General features: G+C 36.3%; 1 protein-coding gene across 2 annotated transcripts in view; it reads right to left on the bottom strand.

Annotated features, from left to right (window-relative positions):
• Positions 1-19,393, bottom strand: part of MAK (male germ cell associated kinase) — a 31,730-nt gene that overhangs the window by 4,448 nt on the left and 7,889 nt on the right. For both annotated transcript variants that reach the window (XM_082295338.1, XM_082295339.1), the window contains 10 exons: positions 18,870-18,991; positions 17,761-17,840; positions 15,822-15,954; positions 15,559-15,730; positions 11,153-11,320; positions 9,070-9,384; positions 7,847-8,037; positions 7,181-7,314; positions 5,109-5,240; positions 1,501-1,629 (listed from right to left, as the gene is read on the bottom strand). In XM_082295338.1, the coding sequence (XP_082151464.1) occupies positions 1,501-1,629; positions 5,109-5,240; positions 7,181-7,314; positions 7,847-8,037; positions 9,070-9,384; positions 11,153-11,320; positions 15,559-15,730; positions 15,822-15,954; positions 17,761-17,840; positions 18,870-18,991 (1,576 nt within the window). The remainder of the gene's footprint in view (positions 1-1,500; positions 1,630-5,108; positions 5,241-7,180; positions 7,315-7,846; positions 8,038-9,069; positions 9,385-11,152; positions 11,321-15,558; positions 15,731-15,821; positions 15,955-17,760; positions 17,841-18,869; positions 18,992-19,393) is intronic.

Below are 19,393 nucleotides of genomic sequence, written 5' to 3'. Positions count from 1 at the left end.
CCTGATCTCAGGCATTAGCAGTAGTGCACTACTGTATTCCTGGTCTTCCTATTCAGATTTCCCCTTTTGACATTTCACGTAGTTGCTACTTCCTCAAGTTTCATGTGGTTAAAGTAATTGCTCTGCTGCGAGGGCTGACATTTCATCATGTTCATGACCAATTCAGCCATTTTCCCAAGCCTTTAAAATCAGCCAGCTGGGACCTCTTTTATCCAGACTCCTGCTATACTCCTTGTTTCCTTAGCATTCCTAAGGCAGATCCTGTCCCTTCTATTCCTACTTTTGTAGTTTAGTCCTATGTACTGATACTCTTTAAAAGAAAATTTAACATTTAAATTGAATGGTTTTTTTGGTGCCTAGGTATCATTCTGATCCTTAGAGAAAACCACCTATTTTTTGGTACTGTTTTTCAACAGTGGATTGAACCTGTTAGGGAACAGGTGAGGATCAAGACATTTAAAAAGGGGGAACACCAATGAGCTGAAATTTGGGGTCAGGTCTCCACCTCTTTATTTTATGCTGGCATTCCCTATCTTTCATCAGCAAGTATGATTCTAGCCTACACTATCTTGGCAATAAATGTCACTTTTCCTGGCATTTTCCTCAGAAAAATTGATCTTTATACTACATTAAATTATTTAAATTATGGCATTAAAAAACTTAACAGAAAAAATAAAGAGAGCAAAAACAATTGAGAGCATAACTTATTACATTTTCGATAATATAAAGGAAAGGGTCACCAAAAATGTTAATGTTCAAATACTGACATCTAGGAGATAAAACCTGCCATTTGCTTTGTCCTTATCTCTCTTCCCATACAAGTCTGAAGACTTTAAGCTAAACATGAGTGGTTTGAGCAATAAGATTCTTGTTCTTCTCCAGAACATGGAAGAGTGTCTTAATTGACCTCCATCCGCCAGCCTTCTGACTTCTACTACACATATTCAATTTGTAATTACAGATTAACAGTAAATTTATTTCCCTTTGGAATGCCACATGTGATTCCTTTTTTTTTTTTTTTTTTTGCACTATTCACAGCAGTCTAGAGTTGCAGATTTTGTCCTCCTATGAACTTCTTGATCCATGCATTGTGACAAACCAACTCTTGCAGTTGTGTTTCAGCAGTGAATCAGATGAATGGAGTCCCAATTACATGACCATTTACTACACAGTTGTGGAGTTACATGATTTTACAGTTCTGCTTAGCCCATCACCACTAATGAACAGTAGTTCAACGAATGGTCCAAATCTTCTTTACACCTTTTGTAATTATTTTCTCGTTTATCTAACAAATGTTAGTAGCAGTAGTTTCTCTAACTATCAGGACAGCGTCTAGACACCTACATGCAGCTTGTTTATATTAAGAATTTATGCCCTAAAATTTTATTTACAAAACTTGAGGAAAACCTTACCAAGGGCTAATACATCTCCTCTTAGGAAGCATGGAAAATGAGTATTTCTCTTTGTCTTGGATATGAGTAGTAAAAGAATATTTCTTACCTGATACAGGTGCACCAAGAGGTGCTAGCTGTATCCTTTGTCCAGCTGATCCAACTTCTTTTTTATGGAAGGAAGAGGTGTACAGTCCCAATGGGTTGTAAGCACCACTACTTACGAAGCCAGGATTTCCTGTTGACATTACAGAATTTTAGAATTTTCAGCTGCATTCAGAAAACTTTGCCTACTTTTTATAGTCACTTCAAATTATATTTGCCGTACCACAAGTACAAGAGTACCAAGTATGAGCGTTCTTTAAAAACTCCCTAGTGCTCGTCTCTTTAAAAACATTCTTTCATTGAATTCATTCTTTGCTTTGTATATTAGTTGGACCCTTTCCAGCACTTAGGAGACAAAAATTCATCAGGAATAAAGACAAAGAGCAGGGTGAACATTTTATTAGTACTTCCTTTAAACTTAAGACCACATAGAAAGGTTTACACTGAGTTGCAGAGAAATGTAGGATCTTACCTTTTGTTTACATCTACTTGCTTTACTGGAAGCTAGTTTAACTAGTGCTCAGTACTACTCTTATGCTCAACATGTTTGGCCTAAATATATCTAAAAGAATGGAACCCAACTTCTCTTGTGGAAAGTGGTGCACCACTTGAAGTTGGCTTTGACAGTTCCCACAGTTGAAGGCCTGTTATAAAAGTCACACCCAATTATCCTCTCTCTTTAACCCTGGTTATAATTCTGTTTGTGCCTAGTTTTGGTCCAGATCTTTCTTTAAAGCAGCACGAGCCTGAGAAGGTTGACATAACCATCCTAATTTGGAAGTACATTGTGCATGTACACAAAAACTTAGTACTGAAATTAGGGTCCAGTGGAAGAGTGATCTGTTACAATACTTACACTCCCTAGTCCAAGAAAATTTCTTACCTTCTTAAAGTCTGTCATCATTTGGGACAGTGTTATGACTATGCTGGCACAATGTCCAGAGAGAAATGCTTTTCTGTAGTGGTATGGTTCTGTGCTCAGTAGTATTAAATTTGTGAAATAGAAGGTTATACACAGTAGTTTATTTTGACCTTTATCAAGTGTGAGCATATTCATCACACCTTCAAGTGGTAGTTGCAGAAAAACAGAGTATCTGCTTTGCCAGTTTTTCTGTCTCCTAAATCTTTATGCAATACCATAATATTCCTCTTCACACCAACATTCCCAGACCTATGTGATAATGTCAGAGCTCAGAGCAGTGGAACTATAAGGCACAAACTAGACTGCCTGGAATCCTGAGTTTCCTCTCTTTTACTGTAAGGTAACTCCACCAAAACCTGTGCAACCACAGCACTGTAAGATCAGTGTAACAAGTAGGGAATCCAAATGTAGGAAATGGTGCAAGTCCTGGGTGCTGTCATGAACAACTCATCCCTGAGGGGAGATGCACGTGCTGCATTAGGATCACTTCTTCACCATTATCCAGTGACCTGCTGTGGATTATAATTAGGCTTCTAAAGTATTATCTGCCTTTTAAAGCACAGTAAGTTCCAAGAATCCCGAAGAAGCCATAATGAAGAGAGCAAGGTTTGACAAAAAAGATTGCAACTGAAAATGGAAATATACGATCATCAGGAACTTGCATTATAAGTGTAATTTTTTTACAAGAAACTGTAAAAGTTAAGTAGGAAATGTACAAAGAACCAGGCTGTAATTGCTATAAATTACCTTTTGGATCCTCTAATTTTTCGTTCAACCTTTCTTTGCATGATAGTTTTTCAATAGGTATAATTAAGTTCTCATCTGTAGACAAGGAAAATTAAAGGAAGAAAAAGATGGAAGGACAGACCTTTAGAAAAAGGGTATGAAGAACCAATCTAGGTGATGCAAAAGAGATGAGGAGGGAAAAAAAGCAAGCAAGAATGAATATCTGACACATTAGTAACTACGATGTCTTATTCTTGTTTTCTTAAGCAGGAAATGTTACTCCAACAAGTTACTCTACAAAGTCCCTTCTAATTATGGACTACCAATATGACTTACCAACAATGCAATCACATTCCATTTACAATTTCAAGGACTTGGTCATATCTGCAAAGTTGACTGATCATAAACTTAAAATCCTTCATAAATAAAGCACTTGTAACTATTTGCTCGTATCTTATTTTGCCTGAGAGCAATATTGTGGCTGATGGAAAAAAACCAAAACCCACTTAAATAAACTATACATAGTTATTTAAACACAGCAGTGTCAACTTTCAGATTTTCAATATGAAAAGAGAAAAGTTAAAATTTACATGTATTGTATTTCCATGATCCATCTATCCTGCTTTCATGTGTGTCTGTCTTAAATGTTGCTGTCTCCCCAGTATATAAAACATCACATGCAATTTAAGATACTGATAGAAATAATACCAAGTATTTTCAAATACAAAAATTAATCAGTTTTAGTGCTTTGTTTCTTTAAATTCTTGGTAGTAAGACAAATGCAGGATTTCTACCATTAGTATTCATCTTAATTTTATCTTTAGTGCAGTTCAGTAAGTAGATGTCTAGACTATCAATGAAAACATTTGGAAGCAGATGTTTGCCTTTCTGTGCCTGATTCCCTTGCAAGCTTATTTATCAATAAATTACTTCTGAGGCAGATGGATGCTCTGTTTCAGAAAACAAAAACGATACACATGATGACAGCTTTAAAAAACCTCTTCTATTCCACAAAAAGTTCTGGTAGGTGCTGTTATTTTTCCACTTTCTAAAATCTTGCACGTTAATTCAGATGAACAACTTCAGCTCACCTGACCTTCAGAGGGGAAAATCAGGTTTGTTGACACTGCAGAATGGCTACTAAAGTTCTGTTAAAAAGGGGTGCAGCATCTGCATGTAAGCAAACCTTCTGAAGTTCTTGCTGTACAAGCATGTAAAGCTGGGAGGTTTATTGGCAAGTAAGTGTTGGAGAGTGACTCGTGCTAGCTGGACAATGGCTGCAGAGTTGTTAACAAGGTAACCTCCTGTAACAGGGACAGTGTACCTGAAGTACAGGGCTTGGTGGTGAAAAAACAGATTTCAGTCCAGAGTCTGATGCTTTCCTCAGTGAAATCTTAGATGAAGTGTTTAACTAGTGTGGGCACTCACTCTATAAGATGCTGATAATAGTGTTCTTCACAAAATATAGTCTCACTGAAAGTTCTTTCCTGGAAATAAGGAGACTTCTTGCAGCAAAGGCTTTAGGACAAGGCCAAAATTGATAAAAGACATGTCTAAAATATTAGGCAGCACTTCTATTACATGAGTACATCACCCACCACTTTGTTTTCATGGGTGACACTGCTGTTTGATAGTGTTCCATGGCACAGGGAGCAGGTAGTAATGAGGTGAAACTACTTGCTTAAATATAGTAAAATAATGGTCTCAGTGGATTATATACAAAATTTATCTTGACAGAACTTTATAGGTAGGGGTTGGTCTGCACCTTCCTAATGTTTTGAAAGCAAAATACATAATTTCACATATGAAGAAGTTGTTATTTTAAGAGTCTTTCACTAAAACAAGAAAAAAAAAGAGCCTAGAATCTAAGCTAAACTGCTTAAGTTAAACCAGATGGCCTTAACTAAATTAATTAAATAAAGTACAAGAAGATATAATGTGACCATTTACAATTACACTTTTACCTGTAGTATTTCTGCTGTAAGTCAATCCTCCCCCAGCATTTGCCAGTGATTTAGAAAACATCTGGTTGTTCCAGGTTCTGTGTGATCCTTCTTTATTGACTGCTGCTAAAGAGACAGTCTTCGGGTTTACACCTTAGAAAACAAATAAAGGAAAATGTTATAAATACCAAATTTCAAACATAATTCAACCAATAAATGACATTTCTAGAACAGAAAACCAACACTGAATTTTTTGTCTTATGATGTAAAACACCATAACTGTAAATTAACCATGTCCATTGATTAGATTTTTAAGCTGAACCATGAAAACCAGTGACACTGATTTAAGAACAATTCTCTTCATGCTTTGAAAAGGAATTTTAAAAGATGTTTCAGTAGAGTTACTTGGTTTCTATAAAACTATAATCTCATAATTGATATTTTTGTCCATAAAAAAAGGAACACACAAATTAAAAATACCTATCAAAACCTGGGGTTCCCAAGGCTGAAAATAAACTATTTCTTCAAGGGTTCAGTTAAAAAGTAGGACAAAGATGTTCTTGTTACTTCAGCATGTTACAAGCATTACAAGAGTTAATGGGATTACAACACATGAAAGCAGCTCCCAGATCTATTGGTTGCAGAACTAAATAATATGGATAAATAACAACTATGTTCTTTGGACCTATTATTCCCTTACATGTTGAAATTAATTATTTTTTACATCTACGCCTTTCTCATTGAAAACCATAGAGACATTTGAATTGTGCTTAAAAAAAAGTAAGAAATACACATGACCCTTCCATTTGTGTTACCTTTAGATAGGGAAGTTCCTTGCCCTTTGTAATTTTCTTTTCTTTTGGACTTGAACTGTAGAGTCTCTGGGCATCCTATTTAACATTCAAGAAGTGATTTCATATTCAGAAGTCACCACTACCCTAATGAATTCCTGACAAATTAATCATATGTTGTAACAAAACAACTTCCCCGACAATGGGGAATTCCTTTGTGAGCCACCTAAATTCTCACATGTAGATTACAGAAGTCATGATATGATTACTGTAATTGTACAAACCACCATGGTAACAAATAGAAGATACTAAATGAGACACCAAGAAAATAATTCGATTATAGAATATATTCAGAATACTAACTAAAGGAAACATTCTTTTTGCTTTCTTCTTCTTTCCATTCTCATTCCCAGTAATTACATAATATCATGTTATTTTCCTGATAAAAATCACCCAGATCTGGACTAAGATATCTATTTCTAAAGAAAGATGACTACCTTAGGAAAGGAAGTGAGTGTGGGAATTCCTACTAATGCCAGTGGCTGGATATTTCTAAACACTTTGTACAAGGAAGGGGACTGTGTTTATCAGAACTTATGTTCAGAAAACCCCAAACATGCTGACACTGCAAAATTGGTAAATATGCATGATATAAAATCATAGAATCACAGAATGGTTTGGGTTGAAAGAGACCTTAAAGATCATCTTATTCCAACTCCCCTGCCATGGGCAGGGACACCTTCCACTAGACTGGGTTGCTCAGGCCCCACCCAACCTGGCCTTGAACACTGCCAGGGATGGGGCATCCACAGTTTCTCTGGACAACCTGTCCAGTGCCTCACCACTCTCATAGTAAAGGATTTCTTCTGTACATATTTTCTAAATTTTCCCTCTTGCAATTTGAATCCATTACTCTTAATCCTACCACTACGGTTCCTGATGAAAAAAATATATGTAATTTCTTTAGTCCTCACATACACCTCCTTATGGGTTAATCAGGATATATTCCTAGTAACCCAAGAGATGTTGGCTTTATATTACTGAGGATTTTTTATGTTACTGGTCATAAGAGGGCCTGTGAACTTTTATGGTGTACAAGCAATGTTGGTTGGGGTCCTGCCACGTTTACATAGCCAGGAACTGCTGCATCAATTGTGATGAGGTTTGTTCTGGGAAAGGCATTTAGTCCAAAATTTGAAAATTTAGCCATGTTATGAACAATAAAATTATCCAGAGAGAAATCCACTGTATGTGGATTGTGCACAGCTTGTATTTTCTACATGTATTGACTTTTAACCTTACCAGGCAGATATCTTGATTGGTTTATATAGTAATCTTTTGCTGATGTATTTGATCTTTCGGAATCATTTCTCATCAGAACTGTTTTGTTTTCCCCTCCTGGCTGGATACAGCATGAAGCTTTTGGTTCTGGCACACTGAAAAATCAAAATTTTCAAACCATGTGACCAACAAGTCCAGCCCAGAATATCACAAGCTGACCTTAGCCTGAAGAATACAGTGCTCTTCACTTATCCTACTTCTATCAGTAGAGTCTGTTTCCACAAAGTAACAGTCAAACACTACACCTCACGAGAGCCTGACCTGGGATTTGAAGAAAGAAATGTATCCAACACTATGGAATTAAAGCAAATGTGGCAAAATGGTAGAACACAGTACCACTTAACCCACAAAGGAAATAATGTCAGTATGCCAAATTTTAGTGAAACAGCTTCTTAAATACACAACAAACACCTGAACTGTACAGTACCTGAAAATAAACTTGATTCTGTATGGAGATTACCGCCACTATAGCAACACACCCAAAGCTGATCTGCTCATACAACTCTTGGCATTCTTGCAGAATTTTGGTGACTTGAATTTTTATAGACTTGTCTTAATCAACCTATAAATCTACTTATGGATACTGTTTACTAAAAGAAACTGTGATTTTATAATTGTAGGACCTACCTAAAAAGAAATTCCTTGTTTTTCTTTTCTTTTAACAGTGCAATGCTAGGCTTCTTTGAACATGACATTCCAAATTCAGGGTCATCCAAGTCATCCCAGCTATCCATAGCCTTTACCAAAGTCTGACCCCACCGTCTTCTGCAGGTTTTAGGACCTAGTACACCATTCAGAGGGCCACTAGCTGCTTGTTTCTATTTTAAATTAAAAAAAAAAAAAAAGTTAAAATAATAATAATAAAAAGAAGCACTTAAATTCTAAAATTTTATACTTTGTATCTAGTATAACTCCTGACTACTGCTTACAGATTTTGAGAGAATTTTTCCCAGTGTGTTGTATCTATCTGTTTTGGTCATAGTCTCATTATGACATTAAGCACAAAACATAATAATAATGCCAGCATGTATTTGGAGTGTAGTTCTTTTGGACTGTTATCCTTAAATTGCTCAAGTCTACCTGAAGCAGTGAGGTTAACATTCTGTTTGCAAACCTAGTTCAGTGCTCAACCCCTATTACTGGCATCTTGCTGAACTCATGCTCTAAACAGTGGTAGATGAACTGTCAAGAAATAGAGCACAGTGGTGCAGAATACTGCTGTGCCCCCGAAGTAAATATAGCAGATGAAAGAAACCGGTCAGGCCTTTTCTTTAACATTCTGTTCCAATGAAATTACTAAATTTCAAAACTGTCCTTCCATCTGACTATCATTTGCTTTCCAGTATTCTCTGAATACCTATTATTTTTAACACACTTTGTATTGCAGTTCAGTGAGTACAAGTCAAAAGCAAAACAGAAGTTACAAACCAAAGTTTACTAGTCATCTTCCTAAAAATCTTAATTGCTAAATTCTTACAAGGTTAGAAACGGGATTTTTTGGATATTCTCCTGCATGAGGCAAGTGAAGTTCTCCCTTTCCACTTCTCTATTGTGTACTGACAGTATTGTTGTGAATTGTTTCTCAAAGGTCAGTAAGTGACAGCTGTTTCAACTCCATTACTGCATAAGCATGTCAGTGAGGGCTATTATAAATGAATGTTATTACAAGCAATCTATTCTTCTAACTTGCTATAAAATTTTAATAAGCAGGCAGTTATATCCTCAATTAGTCCCTAGTTATCTATCTGTATCTCCTCTAATAAAACATAACAATTTTCAAGGCATCACCTGGCTGAATAAACAAAGAACTTGTAATAAAACCATCTATGTAGTTATTGAAGACAACTTACAGGCGATGAGTTTTTATTGATAATTGGAAAAAGTGGTTGTGCCTGTGGCTGCTGCTGCTTTGGTACTTGCTGGTTAGCTGTGTTCTGAGGCAACTGAATTTGCTGGAGGGGCTGGTGGTTAACCTTTGGCAGGGGCTGTGGCTGTGTTTTGTCAGATAAATCAGGTGAAGACAGAGGTTCTGGCTTAGCTTCCAGTTTAGGTAAAGATGGCTTTGGCTCTGTTGGCTGAACCGGTTTAACAGGAGTCTGCTTCTCCAGATACTGTGGAGGAGGTCCTAAAATTTGGCCAACTTGAAAGTAAGGGTACTTCAAAGCCTGCAGAAGAAGATATAACACACTAACTTTACTTCAAAAATTTGACTTCGGTAACCTCATCAAGGATCAAAGTAGGTTTCTGAAACATTTGAGCAAGCTTTTCAGCACAAATGAAAGATGGATGCAGAACGAGATCATACATAAAGTCTATATTGAGAACTAGCAGTTCTGTATTTCAAACTCTTCCCATCACAGAACTTAGTAATATTGATCCATTTGTACACATGACAGCAGTCATACCCTTTTGTTCCCTTCTTTACTGCTAGGTGGAGTCTGTGTTTTGAGGTGCATTATACATCCAACACCATTCTATATTTATGCAGTAAAAAATTTCAATTTTAAAAGAAGTAGTCCCCACTATCTTGACCACATGCCTTATTATATGTTTCCCCTGCTGACCGTGTTTTGGCAACTCAATGAGTAGGCTGAGGTTTTTAATTAAAACCAGAACAAAACCAACAACATCAAAAACACCAGAAGTGAGATGATTGCCATGTCTGGGTTCTACAATTAGAGGATGTTAATGAGCAAGGTTTCTCCCCCATTTTTCTTATCACCAGCTTTTGCTTTTCTTTAAAATACATTGTGCTTGCTGTGCCTTCATAGTGTTTATTAAGAAAATACAGTGTCTGTCTTAAGGCAGATGTTTATTTGATCCTTTTCCTCTGACCTTTCCATATCCTCTGCTAGATGTAGAGCATGGACACACCTTAGTAACACATCTCCTCCTATATCAAAACAACACACTCTGCTAATCCTTCTGGGTAGGATCCCAATCTTTGTTAGTTCTCAAAGACATGTTTTGCCTCAGCTGCACTCAAGAATCGCTGCCTTTGAACACATTGCCATGTATATGCATTAAACTCTTCCTTCTGTCTGGATTACACAACTGCTGCAGCTGCTTCCTCAAGTACTCACTTGGTTAAAAGCTAGTTATTTGTTTTGTAAAGCACCATACAGTATTTTGTGTAGAGGTACATAGTACTGGACTACAGACAGATGTCCATCACTGTACAATAGACATGCTTTATAAAGAGGAGAGAAATGGTTGCTCTGTTTGGTACCATCTGCTAAATGTTTCTGAATCACTTCCATTACATCCACCTAGAATAACTTGCAATATGTCCTTTCTTTCCCAACTGTATTCCTCTTTTATACCTTCTAAATAGGATTACGTTAGGTATGAATAATAAAAAAAAAACCCCCACAGAATGTAACCATCTTCAGTCCTTGAAATATGTTTTTTGAAAATTAACTCGGAGAAAAATTGTGACCTTTGTGGCCTATTGGTATGTTCTTTATAGAGTTCTTTCCATATAACTTCGTACAATTCACATTCCAAGTAAAAATAGTCCTTAGCTCTTCCATACTGCATTCTATCTGTGGCTTTACAAAAAGCAAGGCTTTCGAAGTTTTCAGTACCTCCCTTTGTTCAGATGGGGAGGAAAACAGAAGTGGCAGAAGTGTCTGATAGACACAATTGAAACACTTGCACCTCAGCTATTTCTCTGTCCTGTACAGAGAGAGTTTTAAGATATGCCAATATAGAAGACAGCACTGCAGAAATAACTGAAGAGTTTCTGATGTCTGCTGAGCCAGGTTTAGAACTTTCTCTTCTCACCACTTAGTCTCATTCCCACCAAAGTGTTCAAAATGAGGAGACATTTGTGGCCATCACTATTATGGAAATCAATTGGTTTCTGTATCTACAATTTTTTAACAATGCAATAAAATTCAGTCTTATACTTAATCATTCATGTACTCAGACCTGACTTGCTGTAGGTCTCTTCTTTGGATTCCAGTTCAACATGTCACTCATAAGATGTATTGCTTCATTGCTTGCATTTGGGATGAGAGTTTTTAGGCTTATAGGGACACATTGTGGGAAACGGAAATTCATGGCAGAAGCAAGGTGGTATCCTTCTGTCCAGTCACTCTGTTTCAAAGGAAAGAAAAATGAGCACCAAAAAAGAACAAAGAGGTATTTAGATAAAATTTAATGCAGTTGTAGTCATGCTTGGTGTGCACAGCTCCTTCCTATATAGTTGAAAACAAGCATTCCTGTTTTCTATGACAATTATTACAACACCAGTGAATGCAGCATCAGTCTCCAATGGCAGTCCTCCTGAGGTCTCCTGTAGCTAAAGGTGGAATCATCACCATGAATAACACACTTGGACACATCTACTTGAAGGAGACAAGAGTGCAGCAGTACCAGGAATGGTACTGAACATCCCATCTGCCACAGAAATGAGCCCAACAGCTAACTTCAACACACCCTCTTTATGGAAATAGCAGAGGTGAGGCCCTTCCATCCACCATGCCATGGTTGTATAACCATGATGCAGCCTATACAATATAGCACTGATCCCGCCATGAGGACAGTCAATGTTTAAGTTACATCTAGACAGTATTGCAACATTAAAAAACCATGACCGCCAGATAAGAACTTTTTTTTTAAGTGTTTAACTTTCCAAAAGTAAACCCTGAAGTCCTTTGTTGCTTGATAACTGCATTCTTGGAATATAGAACTAAAGGACTATCAAAGACCTCAAGAGATCATTTAGTCCATGCCATTGTCCCTTCCTGACAGGTGTTAGTCTCCAAAAGCTATACAGACTATTCCAGAGAGTAATCTCCTCAAGATTAGAAAAATGGAGGTTTCTCATATGAAAATAAAAGACCACTGTTGAGTGTCCTATCATCCATAGACACCAAGAAGGAGTATTTGATTCTTCCCTCTAGAGTGGCCTTTTTATACATTGGAAGGTGTATTTGTTTTCCTTTCTTCCAGTCTTATTTTGCACAGGCTAAAGAAACCCAAACAGTTCCTAGGGTCTAGGCTTTTAAAGTTTTATTTCTTCCCTAGACTCTGATTTTTCTCTCTTAAAAAGGAAAACTCTAAACTGGATATAATATAGCAAGTGAAACAGAAAGATTAGTTCATATGTTAATGAGCAATACTCCTTTCTCTACACACTGGTATGGTATTTGTCTTTAGACATACAACACACTAAATAGCTCCTAAGGCCTTTCCTACAGATGTGTTAGCTGGATGGTTACCCACAGCTATTTAGGTAGCTGATTATTCCTGCCTAAGTACAGCACTCTGTGCACTACTGAAAACATTTCTTTAAAGCTGCATCTCTACTTCTATACATAAAAAAAAACCCCTCTAAATTCTAATCTTGTTTTCTAACATAATCCTTCTCAGCCTGCCATCTACTAGCTTAAGTAGCAAAATCTACTCCACCAGACGGCCTTCAATACAACTTTAAAAACTGCATCAGATGCAGAACCACTCAAGTTCTATTCAATTCATCTTTTGAATAACAGCCAGTGAAGCTTCCTCTCTGTGTAAGTCTTTCCAAACAGGTATGCTCTTATCATGCAGTTTGTATATAACTATGCTGATGAGGGACAGCATCAGAAACCTTACTGAAGGCAAGGTATGATATCAGTGCTCTTCCTCTATCCACCAAGCTTATTACACTGCTACAGGACAAACTGGACTGATTTGATACAATTTGGTCTTAAGGTACCACGATAGCTATTACTCATATTTTTATGCAGAACAGTTTTAGCACAGTCCATGGTAACAATAAAACCTCAAATACAATTGTAAATCACATCTGGTTAAAAAAAGTCTCAAGATTTCAAGCAGCTTCCTATTCCACCTCAGAGAATAGTTTGTTCATTTAAATTAATGGAGAAAGACTTCCCTCCTTCACTGCACTGTCCTTCTTTATTGAGTTTGGTGGCATTCTGTCTGCTAGAAATAGTGATAAAGGAACAGTTTACAACAAAGTACCAAGGACTGCGTGTTGAACTGGTGAAGAACAGGGATAAAGTAAAAACAATACAAGAGCAAAAATGAAAAATACATTTATATTTATAAAAAGAAAATTAATTTGGAATAACTTAAAAGTGTCATTGCCAACCTTCATCTAAAGAAAATGCATTTCATTAATCTCTCCTATTGAGATTGTCATCAATTTTTTCATTAAATTCCCATACTCCAAGTGCACCACCACTGCCAATATCTGAATAGTGCAATTTAATTTATTTATTAAAATAAAGAAAGAAACTTAATTTATAAAATAAAACAAAATAGTTGCCTGCTACTATTTAAAACACCCAGATTCACAAAAGTCATTGGTGTGTTGTTATGGACATAAGCACAGGAAGGTAAACTGGAATGAAGATAGCTTCTGGGCATAATTCCTGTAATTCATTATTGCAGGATAACAGAATAAATGAAAATGTGTGACTGAAAAAATAGTATTTTTAAATCTATCTGCAAAATCAGACTATTAAAATAACTGCTTACATTTTTCAGAATGTAAGTACTTGTAACAAATGATTTATTTGTTGTGATAATTCCTATAATCGTATTTAAGTACTCCTCTTACACAGCAATCTCCCTGAAGAATGCCTTAGCATTGTCGCAAGGAGAGAAAATTCCCAAGTCTGTCCAGCAGATGATGGGTACAGAGTAATTAATTACAGGTTCCTGATCCTAGAGGGCTGACTTACAGTGCCCTTAACTCTTAAGTTCTTTAGTGGAGGTTACAGTTGTCTCTGGAATACTCAGCTGGTAATGCTCCCTGCTTTCCCAAGCAATAAGCTTTCTAGTCAGGGAATGACAGACTCTAAACAGTCAGCATTTGCTTCTGTTAGTTCCTTGTAAGGTTAGAAGAAAAAACACAGCAGTCAGCTCAGTTCTGCTTTGCTACTGCACACAGTGAAAACCTCTCTCTGATCTGCTTGCTCTTCAGAGCTTGTTTATGCTGTACAGTGAAAATGTTCCAGAAGCCAGCACGGTGCTGTCTTTCAGATATTCTTCATATACATCAAAATGTTCCTCTTACTGTCCTAGATGTGCAATCTGCTTAAAAAAGCTCACATCTGCGTCTGAAAACTCAAGTCTTAAAATACTGCTCCTCTTGCACATTATTCCTGAGGCACAACGGTGTCATGGCAAGCACTGTTTTACACATCATACCAATTTTCACTGAGTCCTCTAGACTCAATTTTCACTTCCACAACATATCTATAACTCTCCACCTGACCTTTTCCTCTCTGCTCTGCCATGAGTTTGCACCTGTTTCTCAGTATGTTCTCTTGGATATTTTCCCACCACTTTGAGCTCTGCGTGTTCCTAGCTAAGCTTAATCTATTTCTGTTTTAAGTTTTCTGTTCCTTACTTCTCTATTGGTAACAGCTCCTTTACTGGACAAGAACTATACTAAATTTTGTATCAGTAAGAACACTAATAAAACTGATGTTTCTCTCTCCACCCTTAGGTTTTTCAGATCTACATGGACTGTGTTTGGTCAGTTATTCCACCAATCTCTATTTGCATCCATAAAATACTGACAAACATCTGCCATTTCTTACATTAGTCTCCAAAAATATTTAACTGCATATGGTCTTTTTTTTTCAGTTCATTCAAAATTTCAAAGGTAACCTTACTCATTTCTTGCATGTTCTTCCCTCCACTTGCTAAAACAACTTTTAAACTGAAGTAAATATAATTGCATCCATTTTTATATGCACCACCCAAACCTTCCTTGAAATTTTAAACAGTATTTAGCTCATCCACAAAATAACTGCAAATAATTGTTTTCTCTCTAAAATACTGCACATTTTCCCTCCATTACTTCTTATTGCTAATAATATTTATGAGACATCTGTGTTTGAGATGAAATGTTTCTTTTATGCTTTAAAAATAAGAAAAGCATAATTTGTCTTATTTATGGTAACTTTTACAAGTTCCAAATTCTGGGTGCCAACACAGAAGAATTACACTTCCGGGAAGGGAAAGCAAATTGGCTCTGGCAAATTAAATCTTAGGAGACTTCTGATTTGCCTTCCATTATGAATAGCTTTAAAAAACTAAATTAAACAATTTTATCTGGCTTTCATCAGAGGAGAGCAAGGCAACACAAAACGGTATGATATTCAACAGATACCAATATGCAAGAGAAGACTAGCATTACATGCCTTAATGGAAGGTGAAAAGAAATACAGTTGAGAAAACGGTAAGTCTGCAGGAAACCTATTGAAACAATAAGTTAGTATCTATGTTCTGAAAGATAACATTGAATATTTTGTAATAATTTGATTTAATTTTCTTTGTAATACAATTGTGTGAGGTTTTTTAAGTCTGACCTTCTTTGGAGTCCCTAGTACTTGGCAAATTTTGAAGATTTCATCTACTTCACTTGTGCCTGGGAAAAGAGGTCTGAGTGTGTACAACTCAGCCATTATGCTGCCAACTGCCCATATATCAATAGGTGAGCTGTAGACAGATGATCTCAGCAAAACTTCAGGAGCACGGTACCTGTGAGGATGGAAGGAAATAACAGATAAGTTAAAATGGTCACAGGAAGGTTATTAGTTAAGCTAATGTATTAAATTCTTGATATACTTACCACCTGGTAGAAACATAATCTGTGTAAGGTGGCTGAGATCTTAGTTCTCTAGCCAACCCAAAATCTGCTATTTTCACAAGTTCTGGTCCACTACAGAGAAGGTTTTCAGGCTTCATATCCCTATGAAAAAATCCTGTAGAAGACCAAACAGAAAAGAATGGCAAATTATCACAGAATCACTTCTTAAGCAGCACTTCTAATAGGAGTAATCCAGTATTTACTTTGGGATGTTTTGGAATAATATAGTGGTTTTCAGTCTTTTTTCTTTCTTTCCTAATTGTTTTTTTTAATAAATTCAACATAAAATAATTGTAACCTTCCTCCAACAACTGCACACATTTTCCCTCCAGTGATTATTACACCAAGTGTTCTTAAATTAACAAAGGTAAACCGTCATTAGCACACTAAGGAAAATTAATTGGCTAGTGCAGCAACATCAAGTGAAAAACCAGTCTCACAATGAGATCTTCTGCAAAAACTACAACTGCTTTTTCAGTTTTGGATAGTGGAAAATTGAGCATCTGACACATTTACTTGATTCATAGAATTCCTTGAATGATTTTTAACTAGTTATTTATCATTGTGACAACAAAGGATATCCAAATCCTGCTCAGAAATGCTAATATTAGTAATGCAGGCACATAAAGCTTCTTCAAGGCTTGCTGTTGGCTTGAGGACCTCTATACGTAAGCAGTGGTTAAGTCACTAAGCAAATTAATTCTACTGTTTAATTGGAACACACAATTTGTTATGTTATACATTAATTTGATTGAATTCCACTTGCTAGAATAAAGCACTGAATTTCTGCATGCATAAATTGAAAATAATTGTAAGAAATTGGCTGAAATTATTACAATGAAATAAAAATGTTCTAATTTATTATACCTGTTATTCCCTTATACACTTATGATCAAATCAAAATATTAATATTGTAACTTAAAATTGGAAGTTTTTCTTAAAATCTAATATTCTCATTTATCTCACAGAGAAATGAGGTAGGAAAAGAGGATGCTAACAATCAGAGAACAGTATATGATCCTGATCAGAAGGACAAGAAAATGTCAATTTCTGGGTATTTGATAATACTGAACAGAATTAATTATTCATTTAATTCATTGACAGGCCTCTTCAGGGTACACTGAAAGCAAATCAAACCTCACTAGGAACACTGTTTCTTATTTTATTTTCAGCTAATATTTTATTGTCTCTGGAAAGTTTTAAGTATACCAATGTGACGTGAAGAACAACTACGAAATAAAAATTGCAGTTGAGCATGAGAGTAAATTGCTACCTTTTTAAAGGCAAAAGAGTTTGCTACCAGTATTTTAGAATCCAGTTCACAGACAGATATTAAACATGAGGATTAGGAGTTTTGCAAACACTGAAACTTTTTGTTCTTGTGAGCACACCTCACCTCTTGTCGAGACTCTGCCTGTAATTCCTAGCAACATCCCATTTATTAAGCTATTTAAATCCAGGTTATATTCGATAAGGATATTGTTTGAATTTCTTAGTGAACAAGTTATGTTCACTAAGAGTAGAGTATCATATTAGTCACAGTATCTCAACACAAGAGTATTGATGTATCAATGCTTCTCGATTAGATCTTTTTGAGGAAGCAGAAGTGTTTAGTATAGCACAGCATACAAGTTTCTTTAGTTTGTCTATACATCTTCTAACTAAAGTAGAAAGAACTACTGAACAGTGTATGAATGAACAACATCCAATGCTTTCCAAATGAAAGAGGAAAATCCAGTTATAGGAAAACAAAGAGTAACTTCAGGCACAGTTTAAAATTGCACCACACTTGAAACAGGTAACCACGATTTATTAGAGATGATTAATAGCCCTTGCTGGGTTATTTTATTCAAGTTATTTCTGTGCACAATCTTATTTTCTAAAAAAGTGGTATACAGTTAAACTCTAGTAGGAAACCTACCATGTTTGTGGATGAAAGCCAGCCCTTGCAATATCTGATACATCATGTTTCTGATGACTGACTCAGGGAAAAACTTGTTTCTGTGAAGAAACAGGGTAACAACTTTACATAATTAAGAAAAATAATGTATCTTCAGAACACACATTTCTTTATTTTGCATAACACATCGTGAACACATGAGAACAGACCCATCAAGTCAAAGCAAGAAAAATGCAACTCTCATTTCAAAACTCTACTGGGGCCTTAATCCCACCCATTTTAAGTGCAGCAGCAGAACTTCTCTGCTAGGAGGTTCATGGTGCTATCTCTCTGTAGAAGCTGGTTGGCCAGCAGTGCGCTTGACCAGGTGAACGTGGAATGTACAGTAGTGTAACAAGGCAGAGATGGCACAGTGCAGCACTAGTAGGTGCATTACCCAGTGGTGCCCTTAAGAGAACCCTGATAAGAGCAATGCTGCTCAGCTGCAGATTAACACTGTGCTAATGTCACCAGCAGCTATCTCAGGATGTCAACCCAAGAGCTTGGCACATTAGGAGATACAAGTGTATGACAAAGTCTGAAGTAAAATACGCATTGAAGGCAAAACAATTCAGCAAAGGAAAATGTTATTGAAAAGGCAGGTCCTATTTCAAAGTCCCCCTTCTAAGCCTTGCTATGTACTGTTTGTCCAAGATTGCAACATCAGGGTTAGCCTGTATGTAGGCTGTTCTTGCAAGCATGCATGCATGCACCATCCCCACCTTAAGCCAAACCTGTGAGCAAAAATAGCACAAACAGTGTTCACCCAATCCTTCATACGTTAAAGTGAAGGCTATTGAAGAAAAGAAAAAAAAACAAAACACAACTCTTCGGAATTTCTCTCATGGCATGCAAACTCTCCTGTTAACAATTGATTGAACTTATTTCCAAAAGCATTGCAATATGCAGTGTTGTAACAGAGCAATGCAGAATTCTACTCTCACATAAGCAGATGCAGCAACTCCTGTTCACATCAATAGGGCTGCAAGAAGAGCCAAAACCAGAAATTGCAATGTCTTCTTCAAGGTAGTATGAGAATCATTAAATAAAGCATTATAGCACACTACTTTTTCTGTGAAAAAAAGACATACCTATCCTTCATTAGCTGATAAAGATTTTCCTTCATGTATTCAAATACAAAGTAAAGGTGGTCATTTTCTCGTATGACTTCCTTCAATTTTATTACATTGGCATGGTTTAGCTTCTTCAGAGACTGCAACAGAGCAAAATACAGCTTCAGATAACCCCACAGTGACCTTCATTTCTTACCAGCACTAAATTTTTAACATGTAAGTTTCTAGCACAGAATCCACACAACATATTCATGTGATACCCCATAATTTATCTTGCAATCTGTTTTAAAGAATAACAACACAGCAGTTTGAATAAATTTCAAAGTAAAAATTAACTATATTAATAGTAGTTCAAGGCTATTTCTAGAGATTACCTCAGAGCTGGAGTAAGGATTAGCACCAAAACCTAATTCCCTACAATGAGAGGCAAATCTGAAGCTGTAAGAGCTCTTGATCACTGAACTGCATAAGAAAACCCTGCATTCTTTTTTTTTTTTTTTCTTTTTGGCATGAAACTTTCACGAAGAAGGATTCTCTTACAG

The sequence above is a fragment of the Coloeus monedula genome, assembly GCF_965178545.1.
Source record: "Coloeus monedula genome assembly, chromosome: 1".
In the NCBI taxonomy this organism is placed as follows: domain Eukaryota; kingdom Metazoa; phylum Chordata; class Aves; order Passeriformes; family Corvidae; genus Coloeus; species Coloeus monedula.
This window is presented reverse-complemented; position numbering and strand designations above follow the sequence as displayed.